Source organism: Archocentrus centrarchus, chromosome 10, assembly GCF_007364275.1.
Source record: "Archocentrus centrarchus isolate MPI-CPG fArcCen1 chromosome 10, fArcCen1, whole genome shotgun sequence".
In the NCBI taxonomy this organism is placed as follows: domain Eukaryota; kingdom Metazoa; phylum Chordata; class Actinopteri; order Cichliformes; family Cichlidae; genus Archocentrus; species Archocentrus centrarchus.
The window spans coordinates 39,801,747-39,821,896 of NC_044355.1; the positions used below are offsets into that span (position 1 = coordinate 39,801,747).

The 20,150-nt window shown below is 44.8% G+C and overlaps 2 protein-coding genes across 7 annotated transcripts in view; both read left to right on the forward strand.

Annotated features, from left to right (window-relative positions):
* Positions 1-7,419, forward strand: part of shtn3 (shootin 3) — a 34,599-nt gene extending 27,180 nt beyond the window's left edge. The window contains exons 13-17 of one of the 6 annotated variants that reach the window (XM_030739010.1): positions 1,098-1,115; positions 1,313-1,372; positions 3,601-3,730; positions 4,359-4,611; positions 5,211-7,419. In XM_030739010.1, coding sequence (XP_030594870.1) covers positions 1,098-1,115; positions 1,313-1,372; positions 3,601-3,730; positions 4,359-4,611; positions 5,211-5,301 — 552 coding nt within the window. In that variant the 3' untranslated portion in view covers positions 5,302-7,419. The remainder of the gene's footprint in view (positions 1-1,097; positions 1,116-1,312; positions 1,373-3,600; positions 3,731-4,358; positions 4,612-5,210) is intronic. The other 5 variants (XM_030739011.1, XM_030739012.1, XM_030739015.1 and 2 more) reach the window with 5 other exon arrangements.
* A 2,874-nt stretch (positions 7,420-10,293) lies between these two features.
* thoc3 (THO complex 3) lies at positions 10,294-17,448 on the forward strand. Its single transcript, XM_030739564.1, has 6 exons — positions 10,294-10,494; positions 11,643-11,799; positions 13,232-13,436; positions 15,508-15,669; positions 15,828-15,928; positions 17,026-17,448. Exons 1-6 carry the CDS (start codon positions 10,315-10,317, stop codon positions 17,187-17,189), a joined length of 969 nt encoding a protein of 322 aa, XP_030595424.1. The 5' UTR covers positions 10,294-10,314; the 3' UTR covers positions 17,190-17,448.
* The last annotated feature ends 2,702 nt before the right edge of the window (positions 17,449-20,150 follow it).

The window sequence follows — 20,150 nt, forward strand, 5'->3', positions numbered from 1 at the left end:
GCTCCCTTCCCTCTCGCTCCCTTCCCTCTTGCTCCCTTCCCTCTCGCTCCCTTCCCTCTCTCTCCCTTCCCTCACGCTCCCTTCCCTCTCGCTCCCTCCACTCTTGTTCCCTTCGCTGTTCCGACCCACTTGACAACCAGTCAGCACTCAGCTGACACAGGGGACCACACGGGTCCAGCGACGTGCAGTTTTCAATGTGTGAAATCTGCTCTCTGCTCGCCGTCCCTACAGAAGGGCGTACGCACTCGATACATGTGATGAATGAAATAAAGATTTCACAGCTTTATTGTCACAGAGGAATGTTTGAAAAACAAGGACCAACTGATGTGGATGTATTTCTAAGCTGCATTTTCACCATGATGAGGCACACGTCACAGATGTGTGTCACAGGTGTGTGTCACAGGTGTATAAGAGAGATTTGTGTGTCTTTGTGGTCTATTTTGGTAGCTCTTTGTCTTGTTGTTGCTTTTTTTCTCCTCTCTGTTGTTGGTTTGTGAGTCCTTGTATTTCCTGTGTTTCTTGTTGAGTGTTTTAGAAACACTAACTTCACTTCCAGGAATCCCAGATGTTTAAATGAGTGTAGAAACCCTGAGCTTGATCCAGCTGCTGATAAAGGCTGTGAGGTGTGTTGGAGAGCTCTGAAAGATGCAGGAGACCAAAACAAAACTTCAAATTCAGAAGCAACACAATTGTTGGATCATTTCCTGCTCAGTCTCACCTGAGATCAGAGCATATATAATATCAGTATTGCTGTGGTGCCCCAGAATGGGACTGAACACACTTGCTCAGTAACCTTTTAAAATAAATGTCACACTGGTTCTTTTGGGGTCAGCTTTCACTGATTTTGTTACCTGCAATAACAGGAAGAGATAAATATCAGAGGTCTCACAAATATGACTGAGCTCTAAGAACCAGTCTGTACCTCAGATGCAGTCAGAGAAGATGATCCATCATTCCTCATTGTTCTTGGCTCTGTTGTTCATGGAGAGATGGAGATGTCTGCTAATACTGTGAGGGCATTTGATCCTGTTTCATGCAGCCTGAGTGCACTCTGCCTGATTGCTCTGCTCTCTTTCCTCCACATGTTTGTGCTGCAGCAGAGGATCGCAGTCAAAGTGAGTGTAATGATGCTGGCAGCAATCTGGATGTGAACTCACCGTTTTCCCTCCTGTGACCCCACCCCACTCACACGCACGCACGCACACACACACACACACACACGCACGCACACACACACACACACACACATGTTCACATACATGTTCAGACACATACATGAAGGTCAATTATGATGTTTTTGTGTTTGTTCCAGCAGCCTCCAGCCTGTGAGGAGAAACAGGAGAGCGCCATGGAGGAACTGAAAGGCATCCTGGTAAAAAAGTGTTGCTTTGTTGCAGTGATGTACCACAGTGATGTACCACAGTGATGTACCACAGTGATGTACCACAGCATGCTTTATGTCCAGACTGCTGCTGTGAAAAGTCAAACTTTAATCCACATGGATCTCCAGCTCCGTTTGTCTGCCTGTGTAGATTGGAAAGATCACAGAGATGTGACATCTATATACACTTAAAGCAAAGATAAGTAGACTGCCCCCTGGTGGGAGGTACATATCTTAAACTGTGACCCCAGGAATACACCGGGCTCAAGACGGCATGCCTTACTTCCATCACTGTGTTTAAAAATTATCGTGGATGTGGGTTTTTGTTCCACGTCTCTAAAAAATAATGTAGGCTTTCTGTTTGAATGAACATCAAAGACATCAAGTTGCGCAGAGCAGATGAAGCAGGCAGGAAGTCAGACATGGGAACAGAAAATCAGGTCAAATTTTAAAATAAAAGCATGTCCACATTAAACACAGTCTCTGAAATGCTCCCACTGTTATTTGAAGCCACATGAAGGATGGCACAAAACTGCCCCAGAGACAGACATGCACCCAGTGAACCCTGGGGTAAAGTAGATTCAACCCTCCCCAACCATCTCCTCGACCTTTTCTGGGGTCAGAGGAGACATGTCATCTCCTCAGTGTCGGCCCGGGGGCCTCATCCCAGTGGGACAGCTTCCTCACCAAGAAGGCATCCAGAGGAGTCGGGAGGACGCAGCTCTGTGCAGCTGTCTCAGTAATGGAGGTGTGCAGCATGCTGCACTCTGACTCAGTGCCCCCAGTCTCTCATGGACCGGGTCCTCTGCCAGGCCCTCTCAGCGCACCCTTGCTACACCGGGCCGGTTCCTGCCCTGCCACCTGATCCAGCTCCAGGTGGTGACCAGCTGACAGCTGATAGGGGTCCAAGGACTCTAAGAAGGCTGGGTGCTCTGAATGTCTACCCAGTGTTTAAGCACTGATAACAGTCAAAACCACCCTCTCCTCCACTGGTGAAAACCCCAGGGGGGATACAAGTATATCCACCCCCACTCGGTGCCTTTGGCCACAGGCGACGTCAGAGTGGAATAAAGTTTGGCCTTATCCAGTGAACTGGTCCCAGAATCTGAGCCGTGCACTCAGGTGAGCCCAGTATCGCTCAACCTCACGCCCAAGATTGGGCTCCTTCCCTCCAGCCAGTTTAAGTAGCCGGGATTGGACTGCCAAGGCCTCCGCCTTCGACTGCTGTCCAGTCCACAAAGCACCAGACCCCTGCAGCTCCTCCTGCTGGTGGGCCCACCTCCTGTTTTTAAAAGTTCATTTGGTGAACATCAGTTTAAGAGTCAAGTATCAGTGCTGTGACCTGCTGCTGTTCACAGACCTCAGAACAGTTCAGCTTGTGTACAAAGGTTGTGACAAACTGACTGATACTGTAAATGACAGCTGAATTAATTTGTGTTTTCTGGAGCTGGTTAGGTCATTTATGATTGAATACATAGTGTAAGTTATCAGGAGGATCAGCTGTGGGATGCAGAAAAATGCAGATTTTAATGTGTGATTGATATGGGCTTTAATAAAATATTAAACACACATTCACTTTGTGTATAAAAGTTATCTTAAAGACATTAAGGCCTGGATGACCTCTAATTTCCTGCTTCTAAATTCAGATCAAACTGAAATTCTTGTTCTCGGCCCCACAAATCTTAGAAACATGGTGTCTAACCAGATACTTACTCTGGATGGCATTACTTTGGCCTCCAGTAACACTGTGAGAAATCTTGGAGTCATTTTTGACCAGGATATGTCCTTCAATGCACATATTAAACAAATATGTAGGACCGCTTTTTTGCATTTGTGCAATATTTCTAAAATTAGAAACATCCTTTCTCAGAGTGATGCTGAAAAGCTAATTCATGCATTTATTACTTCTAGGCTGGACTATTGTAATTCATTATTATCAGGCTGTCCTAAAAGCTCCCTGAAAAGCCTTCAGCTGATCCAAAATGCTGCAGCTAGAGTACTGACAGGGACTAGAAAGAGAGAGCAGATTTCTCCCATATTGGCTTCTCTTCATTGGCTCCCTGTTAAATCTAGAATAGAATTTAAAATTCTTCTCCTCACCTACAAGGTCTTGAATAATCAGGACCTTGTATAAAACTGAAATGTGTCACACTGGTTGTAAGAGGCTTGTTTTTAGATTAAAAACTCTCCTTCCTGCAGTAATGTGTATTCTCCTCCAGGAGACGGTGAAGAGGAGCCCCAGCCGAGGCTCGCAGGAGTCTGGACCATCACCTCCCGGGAAGAAGGACAGTGAGCTGGAGGTCATCCTGAGACGCCGACGCAACAAGGCAGGAGAGGCCGGCTCAGGAGGTAAGCCAGCCGGTCGCTGAGTTGCTGAGCATTTTTCAGCAGCTATTTTTATTGTTGCTTAATCAGATCATTATTTCTATGACCAATCAAGTATTCAGACTTTAAAAATTCATAAAATTTTTGTCAAAAATGCCAACAAGTTTTGAAGGACCTCAAAGTGACATTGTGGTATTTAGATCCAAAAGTACTGAAAGAGAATGTTAAAAAATACTCTGCTGTAAGTAAAAGCTCTGCGTTATTATTTATTTAAGTAAAGGTATGTAAGCATAATCAGAATGTATTTAAAGTGTTTAAAGTGCTTAATGAATTTAATCATGCAGAGTATTTGAACTGGATAAATATTTATCTACATAAACTCTGCTTCTAATAACAGTGCAGTTACAATTAGTGTGAGAAAGAAAAACCCAAACATTATAGTTTTAAAAACAATCAAAGAGAATATGGTTACATTTGTAACCTGCATCAGCACTGTATAATCAGATAGTACAGAATAGATACAAAATCAGGCTGTCACACCTTACAGTTTTATATTTTTAGCACATTTGGCTAACAAAATGTATCCTAATTAAAGGTTAAGTGTGATTAAAGTAATAAAGACCTGCTTTTTGTTTTTCTCTATGATAACCAGATGAGGGCCAAATGAGCCACGTCTCATCTTCTGACAGCCTGAATGAAAGGCGTGGCAGCAGCGACTCCGGCGGGCCGAGTGTCCCCTCTGACCCGGCCGGGCCCAGGGTCGGCCCGGAGAGACGGGGGTCGGGGCCGGGGCCTGTGGTGGCCAGGAGGAAGAGCTCGGACACGGGCAGGGAGAGGAGGTCCTGCAACTCTCTGTCTGAGAAAGAAACGGCCGAGTCTCCAGTCAGCAACGGCTGCATCAGCAGGTGGATCATCACTCATTAGAAACATGGACAAGAATGCCATAAAATGCACCATCCGCCCCGTCCCTACACTCTGTGACCCCTGCACACACACCGCCTCAGACACACAGTCTGCAGCAGTGAGTCTGCTTTGTTGACAGTCCCTGGAAGTGTAGCAGCAGCTTTCCAAAGGAGGAAACTCCACCTTTATACCAGTCAGTCTGCTCTGGTTACCTTCTCATTCGTGTAACCCAAAGGCCTTTGCATGTGTGTGACTCAAAGACAGAACAAAAGTTCAGTGACTGACAGACAGGTTTGTGGTAATAAATGAATATTTTAAATGATGCAGTGAAGAAGAAGGAGTGCAGTTAGCTGCAGTGTAGCTTTGGTTCCGCCTCTCTGTGACACAGCAGTCAGGTCTATGAACAAGTCCCAGTGGATCTGGACCTGAGCCGTACACATCAGACATCCAGCCACGTTAACGGGCTCGTATTTTTTTATGTTTCACGGCGTTTTAGAATCCAGGTCCAGCAGAAGGCTGATGCTGAGCAGGTCACCATAGTTCACAGTCCTCATTCTGTCTCAGCTGCTCTGACGTGTCCCTCGCTGTCCCTGCTCCACAGTGTCGGGGAGGATCAAATCCGGTCGAACGGAGTCGAACATGCAGAGGACGCGGCCGCCGCCGACTCAATGAACGGAGACGCAGAGTGCTAGGATGGACTCTGAGGATCCTTGACTTTGCTTCTGTGATCCGATGTGTGCATTTACTGACATACGAGTGATGAGATCAGATGATGTAGAGTGCTAACATGTTTGCCTTTTGTTTCCTGTGTCAGATCAAAAATGGAGAAGTTGACTTTGTTGTACTTTTGTATTTATGTTTCTCAGATTTACACTAACCGTCTAACAGCTAGCTGGAATGAAGCTGTGCAGGTAACAGAGCAGTAAGAGCTCACCGGGCTGAGGTTCAGTCACACAGGGCTCAGAGAAAGGAAGGTGCTGTCATAGTGAGCCGCTGTAGAAACGCCACCTGCACAAACACACCGTATCTGCTGCTCCTCTGCATCACCGCATGCAGACTGCTGCATGTGAGTGCACACGCACTGAGACATCAGCTGACTCCACCTTCTATAAACTGGCCGTTAGGTTTTTGTAGCAGCTTGCAGAAACAGAACAAAGCTCCGGAGGAGTGAAAGAAAGGCATTAGCGCCCTGCTGGCTTTTCTACTACGGCTCTCATTCAGTAACTGAAGCCGTTCTTTCCTTTGATGCTTTCTGAACATGAACCCGTGGATCCGACTGAACAAGGGAAGCTGCACTTTTTTTTTTGCACAGAACCTCAGTTTTCTGAGACTAGTATATGACTGCAAAGCTTTAGGCTGATTAGTTTTTTTATTTGATGCACAAAGCGTCTGCTTGTCGGCACTTTGTGCCATCAGAAGCACCGTACTGTTACAGAATCCAGCTCTCCGACTGCTCCTGCCTTCCCTCCACCTCCTTTTATTTCCTCTCCTGGTCTGTAGTGAGGACTGCAGCACTGAGTGAGGTCAAATTGCTGCAGCTGCATCTTTTTCTTTGTCTGTGAGCTGCAGTCGAAGCGCTTCCTGAACCCTTCTTAATGAAAATGCAGAGAATGTGGTGAAACCTGCTCTTTCTGATGCTGCATTCAGACACATTGTCACAGGCTGCTGTGAAGGCGTGCGTGGCGTCCACGATCAGTGTGGAAACATCAGCACAGATGCTGCTGTGCTCCCTGCCAAACACAGCAACACCAACTGCCAACAGCAGGCTGGGTGTGTTCTTGGTATCGTGGGGATGCTGAAGCCGAGGTGTCATTTAACACTTCTTTTGAGGCGGTCAGTGATGAGAGCCGTGCAGCTCTGATGAAGTCAGTTAAGTCTGGTTTTGTCGTGCTGTGTTCAGCTGACTAACGCCCCACCTGTCCAGGTATGTACCTGAGTCTAACCTCAGGCGGATGGAAACACCCAGGAGCCATTTTTACAACCAGGGCTTTAAAAATCAGTTGCAGCGTGTTTTCTTGGAAACATGGAAGTGACTGATATTTCAGGTTTAGAGGAACACGGCACGAGCTGTTCAAGGAACATCTAACAGAAATGTTCTCAGGGTCCACGGGCCAGAACTCCACCACAGCCACCCCAGGGCCTCAGTGAGAAACGACCTTTGTTCTCCTGAAGGAGCGAAGAAGCGGTTTGGAGGAGTTAGGGTGCTCGTCTACTTTTTCTACCTCTCCATACTCCTGCCTCCAAACCGAAACGTTACATTTTGTGGTGTGAAAACTCACGAGATCCTGTCTCAGATCCTGAGACGTCTTCCTCCATAAGCACTGAGTCCACATACCTGGATGCACTAATTCTGAAACACCATCTTTGTTTCTCACCGTGACACCTGACTTTTATTTTGTAGGGCCTGCTGTCTATACATAGCTGTCCTGGCACATGATGCAACATTAAAAACAATTTCTAAGCGTATGCAACTGCATAAGGCACATTCATGTGACGCTTTCACAGCTCGCCATCATGTCTTCAGTCATGTAGAAAAATGCATTTTGTTCCATCCATTATGCGTATTTTACTCTGATGCAAAAGGACCACACATGTAACATCGAAAGCTGCCTCAGGCCTGAATATTATGCATACTGAGGGCTTGCACGGGCCTCTGGGCGGTGGGGGGGGTCGACCTGCAGCTGGTTTGGAGTTTGGGTCCTTGCACTGATTGCTTAGTTGTTAACCGAGGGGTTGATAGAGATGGGGGGGCTAGATATTGTGTGTGTTTGAGATATAAATGGAGTGTTTTTTAAACATCACTTGGAATAAATTGGAACTCAAATAAAACAAGTGAATTTTGTCTTTATTTCAAGAATGAATTTAAATCCTTCTGTTTTGGCCACCTGAGACCAGCAGCAGTGTTTCCACCATCAGACAGATACAATGGCCGGTGAGGGTCAGAGAGCTCATCAGGTGATGTCTCAGAGCTGCTGCCACAGGATCAGATAACTGTGAAGTTTGTTGGTAAAATGCAGAGTGCAAACCCTCCCTGCAGATGCAGACAGACTGATCATTGCAGCATCTTCATCATTAAAGTCCTGGTGAGGCGTTCAGGATGGGAATGGGAGACGGTGGAGCTTTGTTTGCATCGCTCTGGAAAAGGAAGGAAAAATGGAGGAAAGTGAAGCATTCCTCAATAACTGACCTAAAAGCAGAGCGTGGCATTTCTTTCCAACTCTTCCACAAATGTTCACCAAAATGCAGCAAACCAGCTGATTAAGCATGCAGTGTGTCTGCATATACAGTATGAGCCAGTATTACTAATGATGAAACCAGGAAAACCTCTGGGATCGAGCTGTTTCTGATCATCACAGCGTGTTCTGGGTGAAGCCCATTCTAAAGTTATTAAACAGTTTATAATAATTCATCAGCTTCATCCTGAAAGGTGAAGCTTGGCTCCAGGAAACTGGATCAGTGATGTCACACTGATCGATCAATAATTCTTTCAGGTCAAAATCAGCAGTTAGGTCTGAGGAGGCGCAATTACAAACCAAACAACAGCAAAAATGTAATTCCATCTCAAAGTTAATAATTAATATTACTGAAGAGCCGTGCCAAATCTCTTCACTCTGTAAAAAACCTTTATGACTCTGCATCCACAGATCATACAGTTACTCATTATATGGATTTAACAATATTGAACCAATACGTGAAGATTTAGAGGAACTATGTAACTCCTGGATTAAAGAATCTAATAGCAGGTTAAAACTCAACAAATCCCCGGCACACACGGATTAACTGCAGAGCTTCATAAGAGATGCTCAAAGGAGACATCTTCGTTACATCAAGGATATCGAAAGCCTAGAACATGGTTCACTCTCCCCGTGAGCACTCGAGGACTCATTCCTTTAATCCCTAAACCACAAAAAGATCAGCTGCTTCTTGATCATTGGTGACCAGTTACTTTATTGCAAAACAATTATAAAATTACTGCAAGTTGCACTGCAAAGAAACAAACTGCTGATGAAATCATGGATGAAGCTCAGTCAGGATTTATCACTGAAGACACAAAATAAAAGACTTGTCATAGACACCATAGATGACCCAGACTATTGGAGGACGATGCTTTCATTTGATTCCTTTTTAAAGCCTTTGATACATTTGAACAGAATTTCATGTTTAAAGCTGATATTTGGATTTGGAGAAACCAAAACCTGCAGCGTTTCCAAAAAATTATCACATGGTTGTATTAAAGGGGTCTTAGGCAAGGATGCCCTGCATCACCATACTTATTTATATCAACCCAAATAAAGTCAGCTGGCAGATGACACTTTTCCTAAAGGACAAACAGCAGTTTAAAAAAGCACTTAATGCCATTAATACATGTTCTAAGCCTGACATTAAACATTAGACAATGTGAACTGGTTCATATAAAGGCCCATATGGAAGCCACTTTATATGACACACCAATAAAAAACTGGGAATTTCTGTACAAAGAGACCAAAATGTGAGATCATCTGGAAACTTCACCCTCATAATCAGATCAGTAGAACAGAGGTTCAGCTCGTGGATCCAGAGGGACCTTTTAGTCAGATCCTTATCCAGACTGCTGTGTACGGCTCTGACTCTGCACGTTCCCAAAGGTGGATTCAGCGTCTTCGATTTTTCAACTCTTAATGTCACTTTTAAAATGAAATATATTCAAAACCTCTTAAAAAATTCTGATTCAGTCTGGAATGCTATAACTCTGTATCTGTAACGCAGCAGGAGGACTGTCTTTGTTATTCACATGTATGAAACATCTCTTTTTCACAAACAGCTATTAATCTGGTCACTTACATATAAACACAATTTATCACTGCATAAATATTACATTGAAAATATTACAATGATATTAAATATAAAAATAAGACACTTTTCACTTTAAAAATGGTTTGATAAAAGGTATGTATCTAGTTAGCCAACTCCTTAATTGAGATGGATTATTACTATCATATTCAGCATTCATATCCTTTTATAAATTTCCTGTGCCTCCAAGAAAATATGCAACTCTTTTTGATGCAGTGAGACTTTCAGCATCTGCTCCCAAAGGTACTGACTGCATCACACCATCCTTTGATCCAAGTACCATTTCTACTGTGACCGCTCAGGAACTCCATCACCTCTCCTTCCTGTATCCACATCTGGAACGACACCTTTGAGAGCTGGGAATGGTCGTGGCTTTTACCTAGAAAGGTCCTGCTGACCAACAAAGTAAGAGGTCATTCAAAATTATTCTGTTGCCCTGTGAAGATGTTCTTAAAGCAGAGATATAAACAGGAACTGGATATTTTGAGGACATTTTGTAGAAACCTAAAAGAAACAGTGATGGATATAAAGTATCCATCACAAATGTTCACACCAAAAACCAAAGTTTTACACATTTTACGCCTGTTTCCTTAATTATATGAACAACTTGAAGCTGAGCCTTAATGTCCAGGCTCAAAACACAATCTCTAAATAAATATTCCCTCGAGCACAGCATGTATATGTTTTTGTTTTGGTTCTCTCTTGGTCTATGTTTTACATGGACTGCCTGCCTTCATTTCTCACATTTGTACGCTTTTCTGTATACTGGTTGGTTGTGTTCAAATAAAGGTTAAAAAAAAAAAAACAAAAAAAAAAACAGATGGCGCATGCGCTCACGAACCGGCGCGCTGACGGTACTTACGTAGAAGGCGAAGATGGCGTCGCAGTACTTCCAGGAGATGCAGGAGAGCTTTAAGAGCAACAGCAAAAGCCGCGAGTTCCCCGCTCACACGGCCAAGGTGCACTCGGTGGCGTGGAGCTGCGACGGGCGGCGGCTGGCCTCCGGCTCCTTCGATAAGACAGCGAGCGTGTTCGTGCTGGAGAAGGACCGCCTGGTGCGTGCTGCTAACATGCTAACGCTAGCCTGGATGGATCAGTAACTGATTCCGCGGGATATTATCATCATCTTTGTCTCTCTATAACAGCCACGAAGGTTAAATATTCACAGTGTAACCGTTTAGAATGTGTTTCCCTCTGCGGACCGGCTCTTTACCTCAGCTTTGCATATTATAGTGAGTTTATCTCATGGCTCATAGGCTCTTACGATTATTTACTTGTTTGATGCTTCGGCTTTAAACCTGATTTAAACATGCGTCACGCATATTTGTTATAGGTCTGTATATTATAGATATTTATTATTTTTCGCTCGTTTACTGACAGAATCCATGTGTGTGCATGAGAGGGAGCCGGGTGGAAAGGTGAAGCTGCAAGGAGCAGAGGGAGTGAAGGTGGATGAGTTTAAATACCTGGGGTCAGCCATCCAAAGAGAGGTGAAGAAGAGAGTGCAGCAGGGTGGAGACGAGTGTCAGGGGTGATCTGTGACAGAAGGAGAGCAGCCAGAGTGAAAGGGAAGGTTTAAAGATGGTAGTGAGACCTGCTGTGATGGTTTGGAGACAGTGGCTCTAAAACAAAGACAGGAGGCCGAGCCGAAGATGCTCAGATCTTCACTGGGAGTGAGCAGGATGGACGGGATTAGAAATGAGTCCATCAGAGGGACAGCTCAGAGTCAGAGAGGCTGAGATGGTTTGGACATGTGCAGAGGAGGGAGGGTGGAGATACTGGAGCTGCAGGCAGGAGGAGAAGAGGAAGACCTCAGAGGAGGTTCATGGATGTAGTGAAGGAGGACATGCAGAGGGTTGGAGTAACAGAGGAGGATGCTGGGATAGAGTGAGATGGAGGCACATGATCTGCTGTGGCGCCCCACCTAAAGGAAGAAACTGGAAGAAGAAGATTTTTTGCTCTGTTATTGGTCTGTCAGTCACATGTGAAACACTAACCTGCAAAGTCAGTTTTTTTTGTTTATTAAATATATGTTTTAGCTGGGTGGTATTTGTGGTAATATTTTACTTGGATATCTTTTCTTAATCCTTTCCATAAAGTGTGAAAGACTACGAGTTATCTCCTGACTCGACTGCTTGTTGGTGTGCTCTGTGACAGGCCGCCCTGCCTGTCTGATGAGTGTTAATGTGACCTGTGTCTCCAGGTGAAGGAGAACAACTACAGAGGTCACAGTGACAGCGTGGATCAGCTCTGCTGGCATCCAACCAACCCGGATCTGTTCGTCACAGCTTCCGGAGACAAAACCATCCGCATCTGGGATGTGCGCACTACCAAGTGCATTGCGACCGTCAACACCAAAGGTAGGCTGCAGGTTCATGTGGGGACTGGAGTCAGATCAATGCTCCATACTGACCTCGGTTTATTTTTTTTATGTGGTTGCTGCACGTGTGTTTATTATGGCTGTAACTCATAGAAAATCCACAGATCCAAATACTCAGCCTGAATGACACTTCAGTCCACCGACAGTCAGGTGGCTGCCTGGGATCATTTATGGCCGCAGCTGTGTATTCATGTCTGTTCATTACATTATAGTCTTTGGTTTAACTTGTAGTTTGCTAGTAATTTCCATAAGTGCACATCGCATGTTGACATGAAATATTTTGTGTGTTTCTGCACAAAATCTTTGAAATATTCCTTTTGGAAGTAAAAAAACAGGCTGATCATGTTAGTCCAAATATTACAGTCACCAGTTCATCTTGTGTTTTGCTGTTAAAATGATGATAGCATGCTGAAAAACACAGTTCCTTCAAACATGCCTGAAGTTTTAAAATGTTTTTTAAAGAATTTGTCTTGTAAGACACAACAGATGAGGTGTTAATAATTATTTAGTTTGTTCAGTTTGTTTTGCATAAAAATGATTAAAAACCACAATTAATGACACAGGAGCATTTTTGATGATCTGCCACGCATGCAGAGCTGCGAGAAGCACAAATCAAGCCATTAAAGAAGTCACGAAGGACCCGAAAATGGCTGCGAGTCTCCCGATTCAGTCTGCGTGTAATTATGAAACCCGAGATTGGTACAGGTGTCATTCTGTTAGGCTGCTCACAGAAAGATGCAGCAAAGTCATAAAAGTGAACTTATTGTGGTGGTGGGATGCCGATGATATCCCATACCTGCCGACGCTCCCATTTTTCCTGCTTTGTCTCGTAAGAACATCTCCTGATGTCCTCTTGTTTTGTGGTGTCTTCAGGGAAACGCCCTCAAACTTATACACACATGTGTGAGCTTTGTGTTTGTCTGAAGTTACCCAAGTTTCCAGATTAGCACAAAACACAGTGTAAACACACAACTCACATTAATGATGAATGAATTTGGTGCAGCTCTGCTTACTGAGAGACTCTTTAAAACATCAGTCACTGTGAGCTGAGCTGTGTGTGCGCGCCTCGTTGGGTTTGTGTGACAGACCTCCTGATCATTAAATCATAAGCAGAACATTGTAAAAACTCAAACAATGCCTCCTTCATGCACTCTTAAATTAGGCAATGAGCTGCAGTCAGACGGAGCTGGACTAACAGCACGTCTCTGTGCAGCGGGCTGTATGACAGATGTGCACCCCGCACCAAAAACACCTGGATACAGGGACGGTAGTCTCACTGGCTGAGGAGAGTCTGCTGATATGACAGCAGGTGCTTTTGTGTTGCTCATAATTAATGTGAGATATGTTTTTTTCCTGTGTGGAAACCACAGAATCTCCTTTAGACCTTTTTTTTTTTTTTTCTTTCTTTCTAGGTGAGAACATCAACATCTGCTGGAGCCCCGACGGCCAAACCATCGCCGTGGGGAACAAAGACGACGTTGTGACGTTCATTGATGCCAAGACGCATCGCTCCAAGGCAGAGGAGCAGTTTAAGTTTGAGGTCAACGAGATCTCCTGGAACAACGACAACGACATGTTCTTCCTCACCAACGGCAACGGCTGCATCAATATCCTGAGGTAGGAAGCAGGCGGAGCGGCACCGGCAGGATTTCTGTGCGGCTGCATTCACATACATGTTCATAAAAAGCTGTCCATCGTGTTCTCCGTCACTTTCACGCCTGCAGAGTGAAACCGAACGGCTGAAGTGTTCCCAGAGCTGGTTCAGTGCTTCAGAAAGGGTTTCTGTATCAGAAGAACTTCTGCTCATTCTTACTGCAAAATGTAACTTAAACACTGGCTCTGAGCAGCCCACAGAGGTTCAGCATTTTCCAGCCAATCAGCTCGTAGGCTCATACTGTATTTATGAATCTATTTTCTTCTATTTTCTGTTGTTTTTTTACTTCATTTTGTTGGACTTAGCTGTTTTACTTTTGGGTGTGTAACACAGGAATTTATGGCCTTCTGTGATCAAATCTATTTTATTCTCTTATTGCTAATTTAGTTGGTAGTGCGAGAACATTTTACTATATTCTTTTACAACTAGTTATAGTTTGACCAACTAGTTAGAGGTAAATTTATCACTAGGGCTGCAACTAACAACTATTTTGATAGTCGATTAGTCATCGACTATTGAAACGATTAGTCGACTAATCGGATTATGAATCACATAATTATGAAATGACACTCATTTAGCTATCAGCTTTTACGTTTTGCATAAGCAGGGCTTTCAAATTGTTTTGGAGTGGCAGGGGGGCATGTCAAAGTACCAGGCGCCTTATGACCGAGACCGAAGCCATGACGGCAGCAGACGATATGAATAGTCACATGGCAGTCGTGAACCAATCAAATGGCTCAGATTGAAAGAACGTAAATATTGTCATGTGCGTCCACATGGCGCTGGATACGGAGAAGGTGGACAAATTTTTTTTTAGGAAAATTAAAAAGTAGACGGCGCAGAGCAGTGGAGTAGGTGGAAAATGCACCTGCCGCCAGCATAATTTGAAAGCCCTGCATAAGGTTATTTAAAATGTGGTAGTAACACATACTTCATTCAAAACTTTTAATCAGGTTTGCTACCGATATAACTTTAACGGTCCATTTTTCCAACCATAAAACAATATATATAGTACTTTTTCGTCCCTGTAAAACAAAGTTGGCACAGTTTCACCAGCATCCCCCATCACTAAACGTGCAGCTGAATGCTATCCGGTCTTTAAGTCGGACATCATTTCCAGGTCCAAATGCTTCTAAATAAACAGCAACGGTATAACCAATGACTGTTCACTATTAAAGATGATTGTAACATACCTTATCAACTGCAGCCATTTCTGCTTCTCTTTCTCATTGGTAAAATCACAGCTGAGTGTGTTTTTTTCGAGTTAAAACAACCAGGGACACAGCATTGCGGAAAATTGATCACGTGACAGTTTGGACCAGGAAATGGAATTCTACGTCATCACTTAACAACCAGATTGCGCATGTGTGAAGCTCGCCAGAGATAGACAGACAGGAAGATGTCTCACTGTGTTAAAAAAAAAAATCACCAGTAATAATAAACGACTATTATCGACAATTAAATTCGTTGTCAACTATTTTTATTGTCGATTATTGTCGACAGTGTCGACTAGTCGTTGCAGCCCTATTTATCACCTTTTAGAGTTTCTAAAAAGTCGTCCTTTTTCCATCTCCTGGTGTATTTGCAGAAATCCAAAGGAACCGTATTTCCCGTTTTACGCCTTCGTCATTAAATAAAGAGGATTCCCTCCAACTCCAACCCTGCAGCTGCTGCATTCATGCTTCCATGAAACGAGCTTGTTTTTCTGTGGTTTGTAGCATTTGATTTTCAGTCCGAGGGAAAATAAAAACATGTTTGTCTATGAAATCAAACGTGCTGCCGTCACTTGGTTTAGATTTTTGACTCGTCTCCACGCCACGCTGCCAAAGGAAAACCTTGCCGGATAATTAAAACTTTTCTTTAAAGGTTCTCAGGAAATCTGAAGTTACTTCACACTGACTCACCTGTTCCTCACCTGGTGTCAGAGCCCTGCCAGAGGATCCTGACCCAGTCTCCCTCACTCTGTTCATATGAATGACTTTATCTAATCTGTGAGGGATTGGGAGCAGAAATAAACGGTGGGTTTGTTTGCAGTTATCCGGAGCTGAAGCCCATCCAGTCCATCAACGCACACCCCTCCAACTGCATCTGCATCAAGTTTGACCCCACAGGGAAGTACTTCGCCACAGGAAGTGCTGATGCGTTGGTCAGCCTGTGGGACGTGGAGGAGCTGGTGTGTGTCCGCTGCTTCTCCAGGTCAGTGCGTGAGCTTTATATCTCATGGAGTAAGTGCAGTAACAGTCTTTTTTGTATTAAAAACACATTCATCGTGATGTAGAATGGAGCCGTTCTGACTTTGATCTCAGACTTCCTTTTGTGTTCACTGGTTTCTTTTTATCGCTCTGATGGTGCAGACTGGACTGGCCAGTGAGGACGCTGAGCTTCAGCCACGATGGCAGGATGCTGGCCTCAGCCTCCGAGGATCACTTCATAGACATCGCTGAGGTAGAAACAGGTCAGTGAGACCGGAGTCAGCACCAGTCCTGTGACTGTCTTTGGATTTAGACTCTTTTCTAATTCTCTCTTTGAATTTGGGATCAGTTCTTCTTACAAATCAACATCTAAATCGTTCCTGCCATTCTGGCTCCATTTGTTGCATTTGAAGTGGAGTCTCTGCCCTCACAGCTGTGAGGCTCCACTCTGTGAATATCAGATGCTACAAATTCAGGAGGGATTGAGTTGAGTGAGCTGACATTTTCAAAAAGATTTGGCCCCTCGCATCATGCAGGACTTCCTCGATAAACCTGGGTAGTTACTGATAACCAGCTTTAGTGGTACCAGGTTTCCACTGACGAGGAGCCGGTCCTCGTGCTGGTGCTGGTTTCAATGAACCGGTGAAACGCTTAAGAACGGGACCGCGTTTCCACTGCGTTTCTGTGAACTGCTCCTTTACGTATGAGTGTGGGCGGGTCCTTCTCTGGACACGGAAGCCGAAGCGCACAAACGTGGGAGAACACGCTCCCCTTTCTGTGCTGCAAATACGTTTTAGGGTCCAAACCAAACTACTGCAGCATCTGTGTGCAGCACAGAGGGAAACACAGACAGCGATTAGAGCAAGACGACAAGTACGCACTTTGTGTCCTTTTGTCTGTGATATGAACTGATACAAAGCAGCAAGTTCAGCCTTAGAGCCCAACCTAATTCACAGCCCTGAATGTCGCTTCGCTTTTCTCCTGTAATACACACCATGCAGTGAAACAGTTGTAGAAAACTTTACATTGAGACAGCAGAGTCACGCCCTTCTGCTGCTTGTGTCACATATTCTTGGTTCCAGACCAGCTAGCTTGCGGTGCTGGAGCTGAACCCGTTTTTCGGCCGACCACCGAGTGAGTTTGCGATGAAAAAAGCGCTGAACAGTTCGAGCGCTTGGCAGTGAAAAGGGCCCGGGTGGATTCATGTTCCTCCCACTCTTACAGACGAGCAGCGTGAACAAATCAAATCTCTGAACATTTTCAGAGAGGAAAATAAATTAATAGACTGCTGATTTTTGTAATAACTGTGGATTAATTTTCCTTAGCATTAAACTCTCTCTCCCTTCCCCTCGTGTCATAGGAGAGAAGCTGTGGGAGGTTCAGTGCGACTCTCCAACCTTCACAGTCGCCTGGCACCCAAAGAGGCCCCTGCTGGCCTATGCCTGCGACGACAAGGAGGGCAAATACGACAACAACCGGGAGGCGGGCACCGTCAAACTGTTCGGCCTCCCCAACGACTCCTGAGGCTTTGGCCGAGTTTATTTTTCTGCTCAGACTTGTTGGCTGGACTGTTTGGGCCCTCCGAGGGCCGAGCACAGGAAGCCTCCCATGGAAAAGGAGAGTCCTCTCCAGCAGCCTTTTCCGACCAGCAGATGGCGCTGCTCCCCAGCGCTTCCTTTGAATACTCTGACTTGAGTCCCCGTCTGTGTACGAGAACAAAAGTACACTGAGACACAGTTTTTATGTAAAATAGTGTTTTGATAATAAAGCTGCTCTCTACAGATGTCTTCTGTTCTGAGCTCTGATAGCTGACGTGTGATTGTAGTTCAATGATCAAAATAATGAAATTCTCTGAGGCTGTTGATATTTTTATGAATACAGCCTGCATTATTACACCTCATTTATTTGCATCTGAGTGGAGGGCTTGGTTCCTGTGGACGCTGACTCATCACAGCGGGCCTGCAGCAGGTACCAGATGATAAAAGCAGCTATACCTGTACTTCTGTACTGATTCCCTGCTTTATTATGTGTCAGCTGTTCCCTATTTTTATTTCTGCATCATGAACAGTGTGTGCATTACCTGATTTTAGGGATCTCTGGAACCTTAATGAAAACAGGTGTTGCTGTTAGCGTTAAATCCACTGATTGTAAAACAGACATCAGCTGACAGCAGTCCCTTCCTGTCTGATCTCCTGTGACCACTTTATTTTCCTCCACCCTGACATACGTACGCAGCGGGAGCCCAGATTTAAGGCTTTCAGCCGGCCCGTGGCAGCTGATCACTCCCCGTCCCCGTCCCCGTCCCCAGAGCCCGAGACCAGCAGGCTACAGGATGTTTTCACCTTAGAGCTTCCTGCCATCTTGGCAGGGGTGTCAGCAGGAGCCCCGCTGTCCCCGCTTTGATTTCAGCCCCACATGAGAAATGTGCCCAAATCCTTCCTGTGGAGGGACGGCCCTCTGCCGCCTCACCTGTGCTCGTCAGTAAATTAACCTCATTATTTTAGATTTCATTTATTTATGTTTTAGGCAAATGGTGGTTTGCTGTGCAAAAGTAACTCAGACCAGCACAAGGAGCAGCAACAGCATCCTCTCAAAGTAACAGCCTGAGTCATTTTTTTCAGAGACCACAAAAAACAAATTTTGAAAATGTGATTCAGGCAACAATAAAAAAGGATTCAGGCCGTTATTTTAGGAACGTGATGATAAGAAAAATGATGACGGGTTGTTTACGTGCCAGAAGTGATCGCTGTTAAGCCAACATGCAGGTGGAAATGATGATGAACCTTTGACACGGTCTCTCACCGTGGTTTCTAACAGGATGGAGTTATTTCATCGTTTTCTATAAAAATCATTTTCTATAAATGGTAAATGGACTAGTTCTTATATAGTGCTTTTCTACTCAGATATGAGCACTCAAAGCGCTTACACAACATGTTTTTACATTTACCCATGCACACCCATTCATACAAGCACTTCCATGATTTATTAATTAAGCTAAGTGCTTTAATTATGTAACATTCACTCACATTCATACTCCGACAGAACCGTCGGAGAGCAACTTGGGGTTAAGTATCTTGCCCAAGGATACATTGGCATGCAGCCAGCAGTAGCCAGGAATTGAACCACTGACCTTCCGATCAGTAGGTGACCTACTGAGCTACAGCCACCCCAAAGCTTTAGTGGTACCACTAAAGCTGGTTATCAGTAACTACCCAGGTTTATCGAGGAAGTCCTGCATGATGCGAGGGGCCAAATCTTTCTGAAGCCAGATTTGTTTTGTGGATTTAGCAAATCCTTCAGAAGAGCTGTTCTTTCAGTCATCCTTTGAGACAATGATGCATTTTTCTCTTCTGGTTTAGCTCTGTGTGTGTGTGTGTGTGTGTGTGTGTGGTGTTTAGAGCCAGGTGCTGATGGCTTCTATAATGAAGGCACAGCAGATGAATGGCACTCAGCTGCTTGGATGTCAGCACAGTCTCATCTGCGCTCTCGCGGCTCCTCTTGTGTTTGAGAGTGCAGCTGCTGGCGTGTCGGCGAGGTCCTTCCGTCCGTCGCTCTGTGCGTTTTCCACGTTAATTGTTAGTGCGGATGTCGTTTGGATGAAGCAAATGTCAGGCAGGTGAAAATGAGAGTGGCCTTTTCATTAATCATAACAGCATAAATGATTGACATAAGACTCTCCAAATATGAAGCCACCGTGTTTGCCCTGATTATAAAGTAGTAGCCCCCCCCCCAAAGGTCTTTCCTAATTGCAGGACACCTCCAAGGCTGGCACGATACCCCACAAGAAACAGCAGATCTGAAAGGTTCTGTCCCTGAAAGCCAGTGATGCATCATACTGTCACTGAACAGGACCAATGGAAGCTGCTAATTGTAAGCAGCACTCCAGGACTGTGTTAGCTTGAGTTGGCTGCTGTTAGATGTTAAGCACCATCTAACATCAGCATATTGTGATGACTTGATGCCTAATCGAGACGTCTGCTTGATTCTTTTTTGGCTCTGTGACACAGTTGTGGCTCCTGGTCATCTGTAACCTTCCCCTCATCATTGATTCAAATGCTAAACTTGCTGTCACTGCTCCATGAGTTCTTGTCCTTGTACTGTAATTAAAGGTTTTCTTGAAATATTGTGACATCCCTGCAGCGGATACTCATGAACGCACATTTAAGCTGACTGCAGCCATCTTCTCTTTGCTTCGTGGTCTGTGTGTGACAGCTACAGTTTGGATGGGCTGTAAATGTACAATCAGACTCAGTGAAACTAAAGAAAATCATGACAGGATTGAAAAATGATCAGTTGCCACCTTCATTTCCAGCACTGGTTACTGCGGGCCACGCCGGGATGCTGATGATCAGATTCTTCTTCTTTCAGCTGCACCAGAGCAGATCCCAGCATCCTCCTCTGTTACTCCAACCCTCTGCATGTCCTCCTTCAATACATCCATGAACCTCCTCTGAGGTCTTCCTCTTCTCTTCCTGCCTGCAGCTC